At 49.5% G+C, this 22,189-nt stretch overlaps 1 protein-coding gene across 1 annotated transcript; it reads left to right on the top strand.

The window, feature by feature from the left end:
* Positions 1–1,052: 1,052 nt before the first annotated feature.
* LRRC55 (leucine rich repeat containing 55) lies at positions 1,053–8,149 on the top strand. The gene is made up of 3 exons (XM_073346801.1): positions 1,053–1,361; positions 2,976–4,578; positions 6,668–8,149. The coding sequence occupies exons 2-3, from the start codon at positions 3,849–3,851 to the stop codon at positions 6,901–6,903; spliced, it is 966 nt and encodes a 321-aa protein (XP_073202902.1). The 5' UTR covers positions 1,053–1,361; positions 2,976–3,848; the 3' UTR covers positions 6,904–8,149.
* The last annotated feature ends 14,040 nt before the right edge of the window (positions 8,150–22,189 follow it).

Below are 22,189 nucleotides of genomic sequence, written 5' to 3'. Positions count from 1 at the left end.
TGGGTGTGACCAGAAAGTGAAGAGGAGCCCTTGGCTAACCAGCGGGCAGGCCGAGAGGAGCAAGTGGTGGGCGGAGGGAGCCAATGGAGTCTCAGGGCGCAGTGCAAGTGGAGCAGGCCAGGGCCCCTTTTGAGCATGGGCCCGGCTCCATGGAGACACTGGAGCCATTGTAAACCTGGCACTGTAAACCAGGGCTTGATCACCCCTAAAGCTAGCATGTCTCTGACCTATCCCTCCAGGGTCTGACCTGTGTTTCCAGTTACTCTGAAAGGGGGAATACCTGATGGGAGGGCTGGCTCCCATCTCCCCCAGTGGACAGCTCATTTAGTGAGCCCAGACCAGTTGGAAAACAGCTGTTGGTACGAATGCAGCGCCTCTCTCATCTCTGCCTGCTGGGCAGGGGTTAGCTGGTCAGAGAGGGGAACTGATTCCAGCAAGGGGCTGGCTCCTGTCTCAGAGAGACCCACCAGAGGATCTTTCCCCTTCTCTCAGTGGCCACACATGGCCAGTACCAGCCTCTCCCTGTCACAGTACAGCTCCATCATGTTGACATGGTACACCCGGTGGCTGTGAGCTCAGTTGGGCAGTTCCACCACATAGTTCTCCTCATTCAGCTGCTTGATGATCTTGAAGGGCCCATCCCAGGCAGCTTGCAGCTTATTCTCTCTCACCTCTTCCTTCCTGGCCCTTCTTTATTCATTCGCTCCTTCATTTCCCCCCCCCCCCTCTCTTTCTCCCCCCGGCCTCTGTCTCCACATCCCTGTTTGCATCCGCTCTGGCTCACTGCTCCCTCCTCTCTCTGCCTCCCCCACCCCAGCCTGTCTGCATGCCACCCCCCACCCGACTTGTGTGTCTGTCTCCCTCTCTGTGTCCTTAGGATCCTGTGAGTGGCATTGATCCCCACCGTTTGCTTCCTCTGTTTTCCCTCTCTGCTCAGTGGGGTCTGCAGCCAGCTCCTCTGTTGCTCAGAGATGTGGAGGCAGTTGCTAAGAAACAGTGCCACGTCAGTACCTGACCCTTGTGGGGGGGTGGGGGGAAGATTGAGAGAGAAAGGAGGAGGAGGAGGTTGGGAAAGACCTGGATGAATTAACAGACTCAGCAGCAGCTGCTGCTGCAATTCAAGGAGAGACACTGTCATTCCCTCCACTTGTCTCACACCCACTCCTCTGAAGAGAGGGACAGATAGATGCACGGACGTACAGGGAGAAGGGCGAGGGGGAGCTGTCAGGGGTGCTGCCCAAGGAGCCAGAAGCCACTGAGGAGAGAAGGATGCCTGCCGGGCTGAAGAACATGAGGATGCCCAGGAAGAGGGGAGATACTTGTCTGCATCGCAGCTGCTTTGCGGATCTCTTTGGGCTGGAGTGAGTATCTGGCTTGTGCTAACTGGGCAGAGTATGGGGGGGGAGGTAGAGGAGATGGAGAGGGGGCTGGGAGTGAGTGTGCAGGCTGGGTGTGTCCTAAAGGGCAGCGGCTGGCCGGGTGTGCGTGTTTGTCCTGAGGGTTTGTGCCTTGAGGACAGGGTGGGGACAGTCCAGCAGGGAGAGAAATGGCTTTGTGGTGGTAGGTGTGCTGGAGCCCTAGGGGAGAAGGGACACCTACCTGAGAAGTGGGGGGCAGGGAGCGCTGGAGGGTGGACCGGTGAGCAGCTTTCCTGACCAAACGGAGTGGGGCTGGTGGAGGTGCTGTATTGGGGGGCGGGGGCTGGAAGGGGAGGCAAGGAGTGAGCTGGAGCACAGGAGGGCATGTCCCTGGGAAGAGCAATGGAGAGAAAGAAATATAGCCAGACAGGGAGAACGAGACAGAAAGGGAACGAGACTGACATCAGGAGAAAGACTGGAATAGCGGAGGGTTCTTCAGGTCACCGATGGGCCTCAGCAGGGGTGGAAAGTGGCCCAGGACTGGAAGAGCAAGGGGTGCTAGATGGGAGGCATCAGGGGCTTTGGCAGAGCCTGAGGGGAGGTCCAGGGTTGGGACAGCTTGCAGGGCTGAGGCACTGGCAGAGCTCTGGCTGGAGGCCCTGGATTGACAGAGTAGGGGATGATGCAGAGCAGGGAGGGGCATTGGCAGGGTGGTGTGGGGTCTAGGGACTGCAAGAGCTGCCGGGCAGGACTGAAGGATCAGAAAGGTTGACAGACGCTTCCTCTGGGTATTAGGCTCTTGCTTTGCCCTTGGCAAGTCATGCAACTTGAGGGGTTTTTATCCAAGGTCAGTGAGGTTGGAGTCCCATTTCTTTTGCTGACTAGGCCTTTACCTCTTAATCTATGCCTAGGTTCGTGGGGCTTCAGCAGAGCTGCATCTGTTTGAAGTGAGTCTAGGGCGGGTCAGGATTGAGAGTCATCAACACAGCGGTGATCAGGAGGGGAGCTCAGAGTGGAGATAGCAGAGGGCTGCAGGTTGGGATGGAGAGGCAATGGCAGAGCTATGGCTATGGCGGGGACCCTAGGCTGGAGGAGCAGGTCAGGACTGAACTGCACTGACAGAGCTGAGTGCAGTCTAGTGCTGATAAAAGCACGGGGGTATTGCAGAAGAGAGCAGGACTAAAGCAGAGTGAATAGGGTGGAAGGACAGAGAGGGATGCAGATAGGCAGTGGAGCTGACCAATAAGTTAGAGAGACTGTGAGGTGATTCCCAGCCGTTCCCTCGTCTCCTCCCATGGCTGGAAGTTGAAGCGAGACAAATTCAGCCTGGGAATAAGGTGCACATTTCTAACAGTGAGAGTAATTAACCATTGGAACAATTTACCAAGGGTCGTGGTGGATTCTTCATCACTGACAATTTTTCAATTAAGATGGGCTGTTTCTCTGAAAGCTCTATGCTGGGAATGATTTGGGGGCTATTCTTTGGCCTGTGCTAGACAGGAGGTCAGACTAGATGATCAAAATGGGTCCCATTGGCCTTGGAACCTATGAGTGTATGAACACACCAGCTGGTTGATGACCTTGTTGCTGAGTCTTTGATTCCTGTTTCCTTGGCAGGTCGCTCAGTTGGAGCCCTGTTGCTGCCTGCTGGGAGGGAGACTGGGAGTGAAAGATAAACCAGCAGCTGATACCCCAGGACTCCAAGCCCCTCCCTTTCCTCCTGGATCTCCTCCCCACCCCATCCCCCGACATCCCAGTCCCACTGGCCTCTCCCAGACTGCAGAAATCACAGCCTTAGAAAGGGCTCATTTCCAGCCTTAGTTTCTCCTGATTGTCCCAGGCACAAGCCACTCAAGGAGTCTATATTGTTGGGCTGATGTTGAGGCCTCCAGGATTTTGACCATCAATGCGGATAACCTATTATCTGGATTTCAAATGCTGTTCCTCTGCTCGGGCACTAAACAGACCTAAATGACTCCAGGAAAAGGCCCTGTGGCTTCTGCTGAATTGGAGCTGGATTTGCTTTGCAACTAAAATATACCTTTGGTTTCAGTGGAGTTAAATTCCTTGGCCTGGCCTCATCTCGGCTTCAGCGAGATGGGCATTCATTCCCAGCAGACAAACGCATGAAAGGGAATGAGGAAGTTTTTTTTCATGGGCTCAAACCATTGTCCCAAGGGTGTTGATGAACTGGAAGAAAAAAATCCTTGATTTTAGTTGCTTTCCTCCCATTTTTGATCACTTGATGGATCAATGGAAGGTGTAGACTGATGGATACAGCTACGTTTCTTTTTGCTCTCCACTTCATACCCTTTAAAGGGTAACGAATGGGCTACTAAAGTGCTGTCCGAGGAGTCAGGACCCTGTCGTTCCTGGCCCACCCTTCATGGTGCATGGTGTGCTAGTGACTGTGGCCCTGGCACTTGATAGACAATGGCTTTAAGGCCCGGGCTTCTCCTGCAGCCAGCATGTAGCCACCTTCAGGCATGAATGACTCCCACTTACTCCTTCTTCTGCCTCCATGCGACATGTTGCTCAAGACCAACTAAAATGGGCACAGGCTGCACTTGGCTGTGGGGAGAGGGGCCCATGTCCCGCTGCTCCTCTGCCATGCTCCTGACTCCTTTCCTGATTGCCATGGCAATGGCCTTCTCTGAGGCCAGTGCTAGCTGTCCCGTCCTCTGCACCTGCCGCAGCCACGTGGTGGATTGCAGTGGGCAGAGGCTCTTCTCGGTGCCCCCTGACCTGCCCCTAGACACCAGGAACCTGAGCCTGGCGCATAACCGCATCACCACTATCCCACCGGGCTACCTCACCTGCTATGCTGAGCTGAGGGTGTTGGACCTAAGGAATAACTCCCTGGCGGAGCTGCCCGCCTGGCTCTTCCTGACTGCCAAGCGGCTGGCCCACCTGGACCTGAGCTACAACAACTTCAGCCATGTGGCTGCTAATATGTTCCAGGAGGCCAACAGCCTGGTGAGGATTGACCTGAGCCACAACCCGTGTCTGCGAAAAGTGCACCCCCAGGCTTTCCGGGGGCTAGCCCAGCTCCGTGACCTGGACCTCAGCCATGGGGGGCTGTCCTTCCTCAGCCTGGAAGCCCTGGAGGATCTCCCGGGTCTGGTGACCCTACAGATCGGGGGCAACCCCTGGGTGTGTGGCTGCACCATGGAGCCACTCCTGAAGTGGCTGAGGAATCGCATCCAGCACTGCACCTCAGGTATGTGGCACAGGATGTGACCTTCTGTGAAGTGAAAGGCCTCTGTCTCCTCCCAGCACCAGCCAGAGGGTCCAAGGCAGCAGGCCCAGATCAAGAGAGGAACCTGTTCAGAGTCCTCTACAGGGGCACAGAATCCAGTCCTGGTGTTCTGCTCCAGGGGACTGCAAACAGAGGCCATTCCAGGAGGCACTCCCTGGAAGTACAACCCCAGAGTCCATTTCAAGTGGAACTGGATGGGCCCTCCTAGAATAGTACTGTGGAGGCTGCAGGTCAGGATCAAGGCACATTGGCAGAGCTGTGTGTGGAGAGAACCCGGGGCTGAGATGGAAGGAGGCTGTAAGCTGGGACTGAGGGGCATGAATAGAGCTGTGTGTGCGGGACAGTGGGGAGCCCAATGCTGGAATAGCAGGCTGGGATGTGGATTGGGACTGAAGAGCACTGGGATAGCTCTGGAGGGAGCCCAGGCATGGAATAGCAGGGCAGGCTGCAGGACTAGATTGAGAGATGTAGGCAGAGCTGTGTGTGTGTGTGTGTGTGTGTCGGGAGACATGGACCAGAATTGCTGAACGGTTACTGGAGGACATAGGGTAGGGGGATTAGGAATAGAAGAGTGGTTGCTGCAGGGCAGGAGAAGGAGGGTGGGAATGGACTCTGTATGAACCCACTGGCCTTGTAAGGTGTGGCTTTGCCTATCTCTGTCTTTGCAAAGGCAGATCCACAGTCAGCAATGGGAGGCCAGAAATCTGCATTTCCTCCCTGTCCTCCTGCCCTCTTTTGATTCTTGTGTTATTAGTTACTTCCTGCCCTTGTTGCTGATTACACAAGCTGCTGACTGCAGGAGCTGTGGTGGGAGGGGATATTCTTCCCGGAGTTCCCACAGCTGCAGTAGACCCTGGATCCATCTAAACATACTCTCTCAGGTCTGAGGAACCCCTAGTACTGCTGATCCTCATTGCATTCTCCAGTGAGCCCTTTGATTGAATAACGGCAGTGATTGCCGGGTAGGGCTCTCTCCTGTCCTACGTTTGATAGGATTTCCCCACCTGGAGGACTTCGGGATAATAACACAGTTGATTCTGATGCAACATCATTATCTGGTGACCTTGTCTCATGGAATCATTATGCCATTTGGAGGCTGGTGATGGGAATGCATTGTGCAAAGGGGACATACTGTTGTGACATTGTGGTTCTAGTGAATTTATCTATCCACCATCTGTTTTGCACCTATCTGCCTAGTATCATGGCACCAGGGCTAAAATTGCACCAGGGCCAAAATTATCCCAGCACACCCAATAATTTGGAGCATCTCCAATTTTGGGTGCCCAGTTTATTTCCCTGATTTTCAGAGGCAGTGGACACTGCAGCTCTCATGGAATTCAAGCAGAGATGGAGATGGAAAACCAGGCCCCATGTATCTCAAGTTGAGCACCCAAAACCTGGAAGCACCAGAATTGAATGGACACATTGGAGAGTGACTTTATGTGCCATGTCCTGACGTGGTCACCCTTGAGTTGCATCATGATGATGTTGAGCTGGGTTGAGTTCCATGACCTCATGTCACATGGGGGTTTGGCAAGATCTCAGCTTTCAATGCTGCCCCATGGTGATGTTACATTGCAACACAGTGACACAGCCATGACTACTGGTGATGTGCTGTGACATCATGATGGAGGGTTATGACTGGCATTGGGATGCAGTTGTGCTGCATCATGACTATGTTATGAACGTCACCACTGCAACCTCTGACTACCCAGACGACAAGACTGAAATAGGGTCAACATTACCATCCGGAAACTTCAGGCGGGAGAGAAAGCGACTAACAAGGATTATACTTTGTGCCTTTCATTCAAAGATCTCAAAGCCCTTTACAGAAGTATGTGATTATTATTAGACTCCTTTTAGAAACCATGAAACTGAGACACAGAGAGGTTAAGTGATTTGCCCAAGGTCACACAATGAGTTTGCATCAGAGCTGGGAACTGATGGATATTGGACCTGCTAGAGCCAATGTTACCTGTGTGGAGTAGAGGGATAATTCCTGTGTATAGGGACCTTCTCCTTTTTCTCATCTACCTGTGTCTCATTGCAGATTCCCAGCTGGCCAAATGCCGTGCCCCACCCGAGGTGGAGGGAACCCCCTTGTTCTCACTGACAGAGGAGAGTTTCAAGGCCTGCCACTTGACCTTGACGTTGGACGATTATCTCTTCATTGCCTTTGTGGGCTTCGTTGTCTCTATTGCCTCCGTGGCCACCAACTTCCTGCTGGGCATCACCGCCAACTGCTGTCACCGCTGGAGCAAGGCCAGCGAGGATGAGGAGATATAGGTGCATGGTCCTGGCCACGGTGCCCTTCCCCCAATGGCTGGGGAGATGCCATTGAGAGCTGGGGCTGCATGGCTGGGGGCTGGCTGGCTGTGCTCAGTGCTGTCACAAGCTGCTCCATCTTCTATCCGCAGCTGCAGACGCCTGGGGAAACCAGCCCATCTCTGCTCCCAGTCCCTTCTGATCCCCCAGCCACTGTGCCCAGCGGGGCAAGGCCTGTGAGGCAAGGAGATCTAGCCGTGCCTTGTACTAGCCCCTTCACACTGCTGGCAGCATTGGAGACAGCCAACGAGCCAAGGCCCAGCGCCACTCGCAACATGGATGGGCTGCCACCACCCAAGTCAGTCGCCAGTTCTCCTCTTCACCATGTCCTGCACACTCATACACAACATCCACCCCCACACATGCATCCCCTTCCATGCCAGCTCTTGTACCACATCTGCCTACAAACCTAAAACAAGGAGTTGGGTGGGGGAAGGAATATATATGGCAGATGTCAAGTGGATTTGCAACAGCTGTAGCTCTCCAGGGTTGGACAGCTTACAGCTCATCAGTTCTGTGTGTGGCTGTGGGGCCTGTGGCCATGGACACTGCGGTATCCAGGGTTGAGGTACTACTAAGAATCCTGAGGCATGGCATCTCTGAGGGCCAGAGAGGCAGGTTTAACTCCGAGGAATGGCCCCACCACTGAGATGTACCATTGTATGGTTGGAGGAGATGCCAGAACAAGGGTCTGCTGTTTTCTAGTTGGTCCTTGGCTGGATGGCTGTTGGTGTTGAGGGAGATCTGCCCATTCTCGGTTCTCTAGATGAAGTTGAGAAGTCAATAGGTCAGGGAATTTGAACTTGGTCTGTTGCTCAAGACTAGGGGTCAGGGAAAGGGTGAGTGTACTGGCAAACCTGAGGGGGAAGTGCGAGATGGAGTAACAGGGAGGCTGTAGGTTAGGACTGAAGGGTGTCAGCAGAACTGGTGGGGGAGCCTAAGACTGGGACAGCAAGGGGGCTGTGAGTTGGGATTGAGGCACATTAACAGAACTGTGGATGAGAGGTATCAGCAAAGCTGAGGGCTGTGGGGAGACCAGTGCTGGGACAGCAGAGGGCTGCAGGTCAGGCCCGATGGGCATCACCAGAGCAGTGTGGGAATGGGAAGCCCAGGAGTGGAATAGCGGGGGGACTATAGGTCAGGATAGAAGGGGATTTGCAGAGATGTGCGGGAAGCCCACAGCACTGGAATAGCAGGCAGGGTGCAGTTGGGATTAAGGGGTGTTGGCGAGGGGGGTGGGGAAGCTGGGATAGCAGGGGGGTTGCAGGCGAATACTGAGGGACATCAGCAGGGTCTAGGACTGGACTAGAAAGCTATGCCCCAGGGGAGGATTATGGTGCAGTCTCAGGGCTGGAACAGTAGGTGGTGCTGCCAGTCAGGTTATAAAGTGCTATGACAGTGCAAGTGGTGCCCAAAAGGGGCTACTCCGTATTGGTGCTACCCAGGTAGGTCTAGCTGGAGCGCTCTATTTCTTCCCATCGTGGACGTTAAAATTGCAGATTGAAAAACAAACATGCTTTTAAAAAGAAAGGGAGAGACCAGCTGCTCTGCCCTAGCAACCGCTCCGCTTAGTCAGTCTGTGTCCACATACCCACTGCTGAGGGGTGGGTTGGGGAGGTAATGCCAGATGCTCAAGGTAAGTGGTTATTAGCCTGGCATTACAGATACGGAAACTGAGGTACTGAGCGATTGGCATGACTTTCCTAAGGCCACATGGGCATAGGCGTGGATAGAACCCACAATGCCCAGCTCCTGCCACTCTAACCCCAGCACACACAGCCACTCCCCAATAACTTATCTGAGAACTGGATCAATGCGACCAACAGCATTTGGGAACAATGGCTCATTTTTGGGATGAGCTCCTCCCAACGTCAGCTGCCACTGGTGAAGTTGGATGTAACTTTTCTTTCGGAAGGATTTAGATGTGCCTCTGGCATTTTGTGGGATGACGCAAATAAAGGACGCTATCGCCAATGTTCCCAGCGGAAGAGCAACCTTCTATAACCATGTCTTAGAGAACTCTCTGTGCTCTGATGTATAGCTAATATATTTTGAGACTTGTATATTTTTTATTTTTGCAGAGAACCAGGACCAAACCCAATGCCAAATGCCACCACAGCTTTCCAGATTATGTCCTTCGATCTCGCCACCACCGGAAAGTAAGGAGGCAAAAAATCTGTCTGTGTGGGACAGATCCCTTTAAGGAGTTGGTTTTTATGTGGCTCGCAGAAATCTCTGCAGCTGATCCAAACAGGGTTAAGAAATGAGAAGCCTTTAATCACAGGGTACATTTACATTCCATTCTCATTCACACATAAACCCGGGCCCACACAGACTCCTGTTGTCTAGCTGTCAAGAACTGGAAAGAGCACATAGGTAATGTAGCAGTTTGCTCATCAGAATCATTTGCCCTCCCCTAGCCTTAAGCCCCCTTAATGGATTTCCTACACGTCTTAAAAAGAAATGCACTTCTACTCTGGAAAATGACAATGTGAGAATGACACCTTCTGACTCAGGAGATCTGTCCCCTAGGTGCATCTAATCAGCCAACTTTAGTTGCTACAATAAACTTTGGCTATGCAAAGTCAGTACACAATGGATTCCGCTCCACAAAGGAATTATTAACATACTTTGGTAATGCAGACACGCCTGGGTGGGTGGGTGGTTGGTAGTGGGGGGTCAAATCACAGAACTCTGGATCATCTCCTTCCAGCTCGCTTAGCCCCCCCATTTATAGCAGCCCCATCAAACTCTAGTTAGCCTAGTCACCACCAGAGGGGGACAGAGCCCCAAGTTGAGCAGGTATTGCTTATACTTCTCTGTGGTTAGATACTTATCTGCCCCTTTTACTGTAGTACCTGAAAACCTCACAATCTTTATCATACTTCACATCATCCCCGTCAGCCTAGGAAGTACTATGGGTGGGAAGCTAAGGCATCAGAAGTTTAAGTGATTTGCCTAACATCAAAGAGGGCTCAACTTGCAGAGGAGGGAATTGAACCCATGTTTAGTAAACCTTGATGGCAGTGGGGGTGGTGCAGACATCATTGAGGGCATAATATGGCCCACAGGATCTTCCCCACTTCCCAGCCATGTGAAGAAGCCAGTCCATGTGGCTTCTGAGGGAAGGGTAGGACCTCCTCGCAGGACTAACAAAGTTTCAGAAGAAGGGGGAATGGGTCCCAAAGAAACAGAAGCCAACAAGTCATGCAGGACAGATGAAAGGTGCAAGGATGAAAGGAGGCTGAGATGGACAATAAAAGAGATCCAGAGGGGGAACATGGAGCAGAGAATCCTGGAGAGCGCCCATTGATCCAAGAAGAGATTGAGGGACCCAGTGGATGAACTCTGGAGTGAGGGCAAGGAAAATGAAAAGACCCCAGCTTGACTCTTAGATCTTAGAGAGGCTGAGCTTACAGAGCTGGCAGTCAGAAGAGCTTATAAACTGAGCATGTGACACAGCCTCACCTTTCCGGAGTAGACCTGCTCCTTGAGTTTCATTTTTTTCTTGTGTGTTCATTGCATTTAGGTACAGTACATTGTGTGTGTGTGTGTGATTTAATGAGTGCCAAGCTCAGAGAATCAGACCCTGGCTGAGGGAAGGAGCAGCTCCCAGCCCTTTGCATGCCTGCTGCTGTCATTCCCTAGCTGCTGTGTCTGAGGGCTCCTCCAGTCCAAATGCAGAATCAGCTGAACCAGAACACAAAGGATATTTTTTCCCCACACCTCTTGAATTCTAAATGGGCCTAGGCTCCAATGCCTGGTGTCAAGGATAGTCTTTGATGTCTTAGCCACATTACAGCACTAGAGAGTCGAGACCCTCACCACTGAGGCAATTGCTGGCATACCTTGGGAACAAATGTGGTGTGTTATTTTTAACAAACCTTTTGCACCCTAAAAATGGCCTTTGTTTCAAAAAGAAATATTTTTCATCTGTTTATTTCTTATGGTCATTAAACCTGAAAACAAGACAATTTTGATTTCAGGTGTTTTCTTTTTTCCTCCCTCTTTTCCCTCAATTTTTAAGTGGCAAAAATCAAAAAAGGGAGAGAAAAAAACCTGAAAACCCACACACTGAAGAAATGAACATTTTCAACCCCCTAAATTGCTCTACAAATTTTATATATTTTTTTTCAAAATTTTCTATTCTCAAAAAGAAAAGGAGTACTTGTGGCACCTTAGAGACTAACCAATTTATTTGAGCATGAGCTTTCGTGAGCTACAGCTCACTTCATCGGATGCATACCGTGGAAACTGCAGCAGACTTTATATATACACAGAGAATATGAAACAATACCTCCTCCCACCCCACTGTCCTGCTGGTAATAGCTTATCTAAAGTGATCATCAGGTGGGCCATTTCCAGCACAAATCCAGGTTTTCTAACTACTACATGCTATTAGGGGCCACAGCAATGGTTCCCTCAACCCACCTAGCAATATTGTTAACCTATCCAACTATACTCTCAGCCCAGCAGAAGCAGCTGTTCTATCTCGGGGCCTCTCCTTCTGCCCCTCCACCCCCACGAACATGATACAGTTCTGTGGTGACCTAGAATCCTATTTTCGACGTCTCCGACTCAAGGAATATTTCCAAAATACCTCTGAACAGCATACTAATCCACAGAGGTCTCCCTACCAACACTACAGAAAGAGGGATTCTAGGTGGACTCCTCCTGAAGGTCGAAACAGCAGACTGGACTTCTACATAGAGTGCTTCCGCCGACGTGCACGGGCTGAAATTGTGGAAAAGCAGCATCACTTGCCCCATAACCTCAGCCATGCGGAACGCAATGCCATCCACAGCCTCAGAAACAACTCTGACATCATAATCAAAAAGGCTGACAAAGGAGGTGCTGTCGTCATCATGAATAGGTCGGAATATGAACAAGAGGCTGCTCGGCAGCTCTCCAACACGAGTTTCTACAAGCCATTACCCTATGATCCCACTGAGAGTTACCAAAAGCAACTACAGCATTTGCTCAAGAAACTTCCTGAAAAAGCACAAGATCAAATCCGCACAGACACACCCCTGGAACCCCAACCTGGGATATTCTGTCTACTACCCAAGATCCATAAACCTGGAAATCCTGGGCGCCCCATCATCTCAGGCATTGGCACCCTGACAGCAGGATTGTCTGGCTATGTAGACTCCCTCCTCAGGCCCTACGCTACCAGCACTCCCAGCTACCTTCGAGACACCACTGACTTCCTGAGGAAACTTCAATCCATCGGTGATCTTCCTGATAACACCATCCTGGCCACTATGGATGTAGAAGCCAACATTCCACACAAAGATGGACTACAAGCCATCAAGAACACTATCCCCGATAATCTCACGGCTAACCTGGTGGCTGAACTTTGTGACTTTGTCCTTACCCATAACTATTTCACATTTGGGGACAATGTATACCTTCAGATCAGCGGCACTGCTATGGGTACCCGCATGGCCTCACAGTATGCCAACATTTTTATGGCTGATTTAGAACAACGCTTCCTCAGCTCTCGTCCCCTAAAGCCCCTACTCTACTTGCGCTATATTGATGACATCTTCATCATCTGGACCCATGGAAAAGAAGCCCTTGAGGAATTCCACCATGATTTCAACAATTTCCATCCCACCACCAACCTCAGCCTGGTCCAGTCCACACAAGAGATCCACTTCCTGGACACTACAGTGCTAATAAACAATGGTCACATAAACACCACCCTATACCGGAAACCTACTGACCGCTATTCCTACCTGCATGCCTCCAGCTTTCACCTTGACCACACCACACGATCCATCGTCTACAGCCAAGCTCTGCGATACAACCGCATTTGCTCCAACCCCTCAGACAGAGACAAACACCTACAAGATCTCTGTCAAGCTTTCTTACAACTACAATACCCACCTGCAGAAGTAAAGAAACAGATTGATAGAGCCAGAAGAGTTCCCAGAAGTTACCTACTACAGGACAGGCCTAACAAAGAAAATAACAGAACGCCACTAGCCGTCACCTTCAGCCCCCAACTAAAACCCCTCCAACGCATTATGAAGGATCTACAACCTATCCTAAAGGATGACCCAGCACTCTCACAAATCTTGGGAGACAAGCCAGTCCTTGCCTACAGACAGCCCCGCAACCTGAAGCAAATACTCACCAACAACCACATACCACACAACAGAACCACTAACCCAGGAACTTATCCTTGCAACAAAGCCTGTTGCCAACTGTGTCCACATATCTATTCAGGGGACACCATCACAGGGCCTAATAACATCAGCCACACTATCAGAGGCTCGTTCACCTGCACATCCACCAATGTGATATATGCCATCATGTGCCAGCAATGCCCCTCTGCCATGTACATTGGTCAAACTGGACAGTCTCTACGTAAAAGAATAAATGGACACAAATCAGATGTCAAGAATTATAACATTCATAAACCAGTCGGAGAACACTTCAATCTCTCTGGTCACGCAATCACAGACATGAAGGTCGCTATCTTAAAACAAAAAAACTTCAAATCCAGACTCCAGCGAGAAACTGCTGAATTGGAATTCATTTGCAAATTGGATACTATTAATTTAGGCTTAAATAGAGACTGGGAGTGGCTAAGTCATTATGCAAGGTAGCCTGTTTCCTCTTGTTTTTTCCTACCGCCCCCCCCCCCCCCCGATGTTCTGGTTTAACTTGGATTTAAACTTGGAGAGTGGTCAGTTTGGATGAGCTATTACCAGCAGGAGAGTGAGTTTGTGTGTGTATGGGGGTGGGGGGGATGTGAGAAAACCTGGATTTGTGCAGGAAATAGCCCAACTTGATTATCATGCACATTGTGTAAAGAGTTGTCACTTTGGATGGGCTATCACCAGCAGGAGAGTGAATTTGTGTGGGGGGGTGGAGGGTGAGAAAACCTGGATTTGTGCTGGAAATGGCCCACCTGATGATCACTTTAGATAAGCTATTACCAGCAGGACAGTGGGGTGGGAGGAGGTATTGTTTCATATTCTCTGTGTGTATATAAAGTCTGCTGCAGTTTCCACAGTATGCATCCGATGAAGTGAGCTGTAGCTCACGAAAGCTCATGCTCAAATAAATTGGTTAGTCTCTAAGGTGCCACAAGTACTCCTTTTCTTTTTGCGAATACAGACTAACACGGCTGTTACTCTGAAACCTATTCTCAAAGAAATCCAATAATAGACATTTTAAAAAAGTTTTTCCTTCTTTTATCCTTTTTGCTTCCTTCTTCCTCTTTTTCAGTGGGAAAAGGAGGAAAAACAAGGGGAAAGTTTTTTGTTTTTTTTAAAGGAGGAAAGAAATCAAAACCAAAAACATTTTTAGAACCAAACACTTTCTCCAAAAATGTATCTTATTTCAAAATTTTGCATTGTTCTCAAAAAAACAAGAGTTGAATTTTTATTTTATTTTTCCTTTTTAGTCCCTCCCTTTTCCCTCTTTTCCCTCCCACATTTCTTCAGTGGGAAAAGAGCAAAGAAAAGGAGGGAAAACAGGGAGGATGGAGTAAAAAAAGAAAGGGGAAAAAAAGATTTTCAAAACCAAACATTTTATATTAAAAATTTTGCCAAAAAAAATTGAAACCCATGGAATGAAAATGAAATTGAAAATTTTGAATTCCCCCTCCAAAAATTTGTTGAGCATTTTTCCACCAGCTGTGTTCGGAGGGAACCCTGAGCGAAGTCTACACTACAAAATTTTGCCAGCATAGCAGTGTTGGCTAGGAGTGTGGGAAAAAAAATCACCCCCCTCACTGACATAACTATGCCTTCAGATCCCCCCACCCCACTCCTGTATAGACTCAGCCTGAACCAGCAAGAGAGCTCATTTGCCAGTTTAGCTTATGACATTCAGGGAGGTGGTGTTCCTATGTCGGCACAACCCTTTTTCCTAGCATGTGCCAAGTCTCCACAAGGAAGCTGTGCCAGTATAGCTATACAGAGCCGTTGTACTGTAGACTAGCCCTCTCTTTTGCCAGACCTTCATTGGGCCTCTGCTTGTGATGCGTATGAGGGATCAGCAGAGCAAATCCTCAGAGCTGGGATATCCCAGTTCTGCCACCATCTTGCAGCAGACAATGGGGAAGCTGTGGGCGGAGCTGGAGAAATGAGGCTTTCACAAAAACCACATCCCACATGGTGTTTGAGCTGGACTGGTGTGCTCTGCTTAGCTGGGGCTCTCTTCCTTCTATTTGCCCCTCTCCCAGCAGCTGTCCTTTGCCATGCTAAGTGTCTGTGATTGAGGAGGGGTGGGGGAAAGATGAAAATCTTTCTACAGAGATTTTATAAACGTGAACTTTTGTACCTGTGAGAATTTTTTCATAAATGTATATTAATAATAAAGAGTGAACAGTTTAACTGAGAGGGGGGTGTGACTGGCAGCTCAGGAGGGAATGAAAGTGGGGGCAGGGGATGGGGGAGACACAGAGAGAGAGGCATGTATGTATGGGGGGGAAGGGGAGGGAGTGTGTGCATGCAGTCTATTCCCAACTCTGCCCCTCACCTGCTGTGTTCACTTGGCCAAATGACCTGCCTGCTCTGTGCTTCAGTTTCCCCCTCTGTAAAATGGGGATAATACTGACTGTCTTGGTAAACCGCTTTGAGATTTACTGATGAAAAGTGCCATACAAGAGCTAGGGGGTATTTTTGTAAGTATGTGTCTGCTTGATTGTGTGTGAGACAGAGCAAGCGGGAAGGTGGCTGCTACGTGTGTGTATGACTACAGGGTAAATGTGTAGCATTATGGTGCTGGATGGGCAGGCATTCAAGAGAATATGTATGTCCATAAGAAAGTCTGTGTGTGTCTGCCATGTTGGGCTGTGTCCACACATTCAGTGTGCATGTGTGCACGCACATGTGTGTGCACGCGCATGCACAGAACAGGGTGTGTGTCCACTATGGGGGTGTGGGATTTTGTATATAGGTATGAATGCAGGCCCCCTGCAGCTGGACATGTGCACGCCCAGCTGTCTGTGTGACAGGGTGCTCGGGGAAGCCCATGCTGCCATGTGAGGGCCGGACCGGGCTGCGTGCAGCCACAATAGAGGAGTGGCTTTGCCTTACACTGCATGTCCCTTCATGCCCACACGCCCTGCTTGACTGAGGCTCCACCAGGGATGGATAGCAGGAAGGGACAATTCCTTTGCAGCGACAAGGGGGAAAAAAAACAAAGCCTGCAGAAGACATTAAGAGTGTTCTCTGGTCTTTCCTCCTACCAGCACTTCCTGTTATTCCTATGGCAGTGACTCCTGGCCTCAGCTGGTCTGGAGGGAATCAGGCCAAGGAGACAGACACTGGCATGGCAGGGAACTGTGATACATGGCTCACTGTCATGTCAGCTGCTGACAACCCAACATGGGGCAAAAGCCTCCTCTAGCCCTGCTTCACTCTACCATCCATAGGAATCTGTGGCTGTTCTGGGGCATCACTTCTGGGTGTGGATATGGGGGAGCGGGAGATAGAAGTCAAAATACAGCAACAATGGGAAAAAGAGGAGGTGAATAGGACTGGTGGGAGACAGACAAATTTGGGGTTCGTTACAACCTCTCCTATGAGGGGTTCCTGGGGAGAGATCATCCATTGGCCTATGTTATGATCACAGCTGAACCTCATTCATTCCCATTTGGACAAGCCGTCATTCTAAAAGCATACTAAGAGAAAATAAGGAGAAACAAACCAAAAGATTTTTGTTTTGTAACACATGTGATTACCCTGTGGAATGCCTTGCCACATGATATTGCATGCAGGAAAGACCTTAGGACAGATATTTATATGGAAACATCCATTGTTATGATAGGCTGAAAATGTACCAGGGATATGAACCCTCATGCTTCAAGACATATCAGTCACTTACTTCCTGAGTCTATGAATAACCATCAACTGGGGTGGGTTACTACAGTAAGGCACTTGCACCTTTCTCTGAGAAAGCTGGCACTGACCACTGGATTCCCAGCTGGAGCTGGTTGGAATATTGATTTCCCATCCAGCAAAAAATATTTTAGATATTGAGTTTGTTCATCCCCAACTGAGATGAGGAGTCAAAATTCTGATTTTTTTTCTCTCCATGAAATGAAATGCGGGGGAGGGGGGGAATCATATTTAGTTTGGTTGGGGCTTGGTCCTGCTTTGAGCAGGGGGTTGGACTAGACGACCTCTTGAGGTCCCTTACAACCCTGAGATTCTAGGATTCTATATGGGGTCAATCCAAACATGTCATTTCAATAAATTCAAAACATGTTTAGATATTGCCCATGCTGAATTTTTTGAAATGATTTTTATAGAGAAGTAAACTTCTACACACAAAAATCATTCTGAAAAAAAAATGGAAACTTTGCATTCCAAAAAATGGAACTTTCTAAACTCCCCCCCCCCCACACATTTCCTTTCCAAAACAAGAAGACATCAAAATTGATACAATTTTGCAAAATAAGGCCACATTGTTGAAATGGCGTTTCCCAAACTGTTTCAGGGGAAATGTTTCAATTAGCTCTATTCGTGGCTAGACAGATGGCTGTTGTGATCCAGCCCTGGAGAGCCAATGGTCACCAGGGATTAGGATTGCCCAGGTCCAGCGGGAGAGCCTAGTGTAGTGGGAAAGTCATAAAAGGCAGCTAGGGGAGGAAGGGCAGGAGGAAGAGTGGCTGATTGCTATTTTAAAGTTGTTTTTCCCATTGTGGACTCAACCCAGCTTCCGAACATGAGGTGGTCCAAGGTCACTACAAATATTGTGTTTGGACGTGAAAAAGGTGGGAGGTCAAACAGCAGCTGGTAGCTACCTCCTCCTGGAGAAAGAGGATCTTAAAGAGGTACACACACAACCCAGATCCTCCCCAACAGCATGGGGACAGGCAAGGCTGTCATCTTCCACAGGAGACTCCACAGACTCATCCAGTCAGGAGTTCGCTGGCTCTGCACAAGACACATGCTCCACCAGCCGCATTTGTGCCAGTGATGGAAGGGAGCGGCAGACCACCACTGTCACTTGAAATGTGGATTCATCCCACCCCGCAGCCCCTGCTATCCTCAGCTCTGGGCTCCGCCCTCCATACGCACACACAGTTCTATTAATATGCCCCTATAGCGTCATGCAGCCCTCATAGAATCATAGAATATCAGGGTTGGAAGGGACCTCAGGAGGTCATCTAGTCCAACCCCCTGCTCAAAACAGGGTCAATCCCCAATTTTTGGCCCAGATCCCTAAATGGCCCCCTCAAGGATTGAACTCACAACCCTGGGTTTAGCAGGCCAATGCTCAAACCACTGAGCTATGCCCTCCTACTATTCCATTCTACTGTGCCCACATGCACTGTGCTCTCCTAATGCCCTTCCATGCTCCTGTCTCCTCCCCCAGCTCCATCTTGCCACACAGCAAGACTGCCATTCCACCTCTATCCTTGTGCAGCTGTATCCATGCCCCTCAATCCTGAGCTGCGACACCCTTGCTATTCCAGCCCTGGACATGCTCCCCCTCACACAGACAAACAACACTCATGCACCTCAGTTATGACATTTGCTGAGCTTCCAAACCAGGGCTCCCCCTGGCCACTCAGTGGGATTTACTTTTCAGGATTTCCAAAATGTTCCCCTTCTGCATCAGGCTGAAGACCTTGCAAAATTTTGTCAGCCAAGAACAAGAAAAAACTCCTCCTCGCATAACCCTAACCTGGACACTTAGATAGAATTTGAACCTTCATCATCCTCTTTCTCCAATAAATATTTAAGTAGCTATGCTTCCACAGGAGAGACACACTGCAGAATCACCTGGGGATTGGGAAACTCATCTTGAATGCACGTGAAGTCCCTGGTTTGAATAAGGCAAAAATTTGATCAGACATCCATGTCTCAGGCGCATGCCCTGCCCACCAGGCCACCTGGGCTGTTCATGTTCACACTCGCTTTCTCTGGTTTTGCCCAGCAATTCCATCCTGGCTCAGAGAACCCTTTCCTGCTGAAAGTCTCACTAAAATTGCAAAACATTTTGGTTTCGGCAAATCAGCATTTTCCCACCAAAAGCAATGTTTCATCAAAATATTCCCAACAAGCTCTTCCTAGAAGCCCTGCCAGTGCCCCTCTGTTCTGATTCACAGTCCTGAGACCCCACACAAGTCTGCTGGTGCCCCTCATGCCTGACCCTCAGCCCCACTGCTGTTCCTGCCCTGACCCCCCACCCCACCCCACCCCTCTGCCAATTAACAACCTTAGGAGGAACTGTGGAATAACATTCCTAGCTTTTGCCTGTTGCCTTATCCTGATGTTATTTATCTTTCCTCTTTGTACATGTCACTCGTTTGACTAATCACACCTCAGTAGCACCATCTCCCTGAAGGCTGGCTTCCACATGCTGCAGAAGTTGCCCTACCCCTGTGGAGATATAAAATGGAGGACAAGCAGGTTTTGGAGGTTCCTGCTAAGGGTTGAGGTGAAGACACCTCTGCCAGGCTCTCCTCCCTCTGCTTGGTCCTGTGGGCAGTTGGTGTATCTAGATATTTTAATGGACTGTCGTGAGACCACCTGCAGGGAGCAAAAGGGGCAGTTTGTCCCATGTGACAGGGCCCCACAAACTGAACGGCATTGCAGCCTGGCACACAGGGTCATAGTGCCACTTAGGGTTCATAGAATATCAGGGTTGGAAGGGACCTCAGGAGGTCGTCTAGTCCAACCCCCTGCTCAAAGCAGGACCGATCCCCAATTAAATCATCCCAGCCAGGGCTTTGTCAAGCCTGACCTTAAAAATATCTGAGGAAGGAGATTCTACCACCACCCTAGGTAACGCATTCCAGTGTTTCACCACCCTCCTAGTGAAAAAGTTTTTCCTAATATCCAATCTAAACCTCCCCCACTGCAACTTGAGACCATTACTCCTCGTTCTGTCATCAGCTACCACTGAAAACAGTCTAGATCCATCCTCTTTGGAACCCCCTTTCAGGTAGTTGAAAGCAGCTATCAAATCCTCCCTCATTCTTCTCTTCTGCAGACTAAACAATCCCAGTTCTCTCAGCCTCTCCTCATAAGTCATGTGTTCCAGTCCCCTAATCATTTTTGTTGCCCTCCGCTGGACTCTTTCCAATTTTTCCACATCCTTCTTGTCCTGTGGGGCCCAAAACTGGACACAGTACTCCAGATGAGGCCTCACCAATGTCGAATAGAGGGGAACGATCACATCCCTCGATCTGCTGGCAATGCCCCTACGTATACATCCCAAAATGCCATTGGCCTTCTTGGCAACAAGGGCACACTGTTGACTCATATCCAGTTTCTCGTCCACTGTCACCCCTAGGTCCTTTTCTGCAGAACTGCTGCCGAGCCATTCGGTCCCTCGTCTGTAGCGGTGCATGGGATTCTTCCGTCCTAAGAGCAGGACTCTGCACTTCTCCTTGTTGAACCTCATCAGATTTCTTTTGGCCCAATCCTCTAATTTGTCTAGGTCCTTCTGTATCCTATCCCTACCCTCCAGCATATCTACCTCTCCTCCCAGTTTAGTGTCATCTGCAAACTTGCTGAGGGTGCAATCCACACCATCCTCCAGATCATTTATGAAGATATTGAACAAAACCGGCGCCAGGACCGACCCTTGGGGCACTCCACTTGGATACCGGCTGCCAACTAGACATGGAGCCATTGATCACTACCCGTTGAGCCCGACAATCTAGCCAACTTTCTATCCACCTTATAGTCCATTCATCCAGCCCATACTTCTTTAACTTGCTGGCAAGAATACTGTGGGAGACTGTGTCAAAAGCTTTGCTAAAGTCAAGGAACAACACGTCCACCGCTTTCCCCTCATCCACAGAGCCAGTTATCTGGTCATAGAAGGCAATTAGATTAGTCAGGCATGACTTGCCCTTGGTGAATCCATGCTGACTGTTCCTGATCACTTTCCTCTCCTCTAAGGGTTGGCCCAAGGGGTGCTGCACTGCCATCTGCCAGGTTACACCTCCCAGAACAGAGGGCTGGGCTCAGCCCTGCAGGATACCAGCTACTGCTGTAGGGTGAGTATGGGGCGGACTCGCTCTCCAAACCCCCGGTCCCTAAAGGCCTCCCCGAGTGGTAATTTTCTTGAAAGGTTGGGCAGGATCCTCAATTTCAGACTTTGCCCAGGCCCACAAAAACCTGGGTGCTGCCTGGCCTGTAGTACCTGAGCACCTCACAACCATGGGTGACGCTTGTCCTCCCAGGTCTCTTGTCAGCTAGTGAAGCATCCTTCCAATTTACAGATGGGGAACTGGGAAACATGGCAGGGTATGTGAGGAAGGATCTGGCTATCCCTGGTTTCTTATACACTGGTCCAGTGCCCAAGCTGCTAGAAAACCCTTCCAACCCTTGGCAAGTGATTCCTGTCCCAACAAAAGGGAATCACCTAGGGTCATCTCTTTCAGTCACAGCCTTGGAGGTATTTTATACTGCTGCCCATCAGTGCAGCATCTGAGCACCGTCCATGTAAGTTCAATAGGGATAGTGAAGTGCCTAGTGGACTTCATGGAACCTCTGGCACTTCTTCCTTTTTGGAGTAGCTGAAGGGTTAACTCCAATCTCAGGGATGCAAAAGGCTGATGCCACTCCATCGGTTTTTTCATCGTTAGACGTGTCATTATATATTCAATGGTGACTCCATTTACCATCCAGAAATTCAAACTGTCTGTCAGAGGATGACTCTTTCCCCTGTTATTTTATTATGTAATTCTAAATCCACATCCAAAGAGACTGTTTTCCAGGTATAATGTACTGCACCATAACTAAAGATTTTAAATTCTTCTAGTTCTTCCTTTTCACTTAACTTTTACCCACATTTTAACTTTAAGAGCATGAGGCAACATATTGGGTCAGGCTACAATTAATCTGCTTAATTCCAACATTCCTCATGTACTTGTCCAGTGTTCTTATTGGTACCATTTTCCCTTAATTTCAGCCCAGAATGTCAAATCTAACAATTTCATTCTTAGATGTACAGGCACTTCCCAGTAGCAACGTGCATCATATACTGCGGCATCATAAGACGTGAATCACATGCAATTCATAGTGCTTGAGCTAGAACTGACTAACTTTTTAAGCTCTGATCTGGATGAATAACTAAAGGCTTGACACCCATAATCTATGACTGATTTTACTAATGCGCTGCATAGCATCATCAGCACTTTCCAATCTGCCCCCCAATTAATCCCAGCAATACTTCTAAGTAGAATCAGGAGTTCTCAAACTTCACTGCACCACAACCCCCTTCTGACAAAAATTACTACACGACCCCAGGCAGGGGG

The sequence above is a fragment of the Lepidochelys kempii genome, chromosome 6, assembly GCF_965140265.1.
Source record: "Lepidochelys kempii isolate rLepKem1 chromosome 6, rLepKem1.hap2, whole genome shotgun sequence".
Lineage (NCBI taxonomy): Eukaryota > Metazoa > Chordata > Testudines > Cheloniidae > Lepidochelys > Lepidochelys kempii.
This window is presented reverse-complemented; position numbering and strand designations above follow the sequence as displayed.

Excerpts from the sequence above, each read along its gene's own strand:
- LRRC55 (XM_073346801.1), top strand. The coding sequence starts at position 3,849 with ATGACTCCCACTTACTCCTTCTTCTGCCTCCATGCGACATGTTGCTCA. Across the intron at positions 4,579-6,667 it reads CATCCAGCACTGCACCTCAG|ATTCCCAGCTGGCCAAATGC; the intron begins GTATGTGGCACA and ends GTCTCATTGCAG.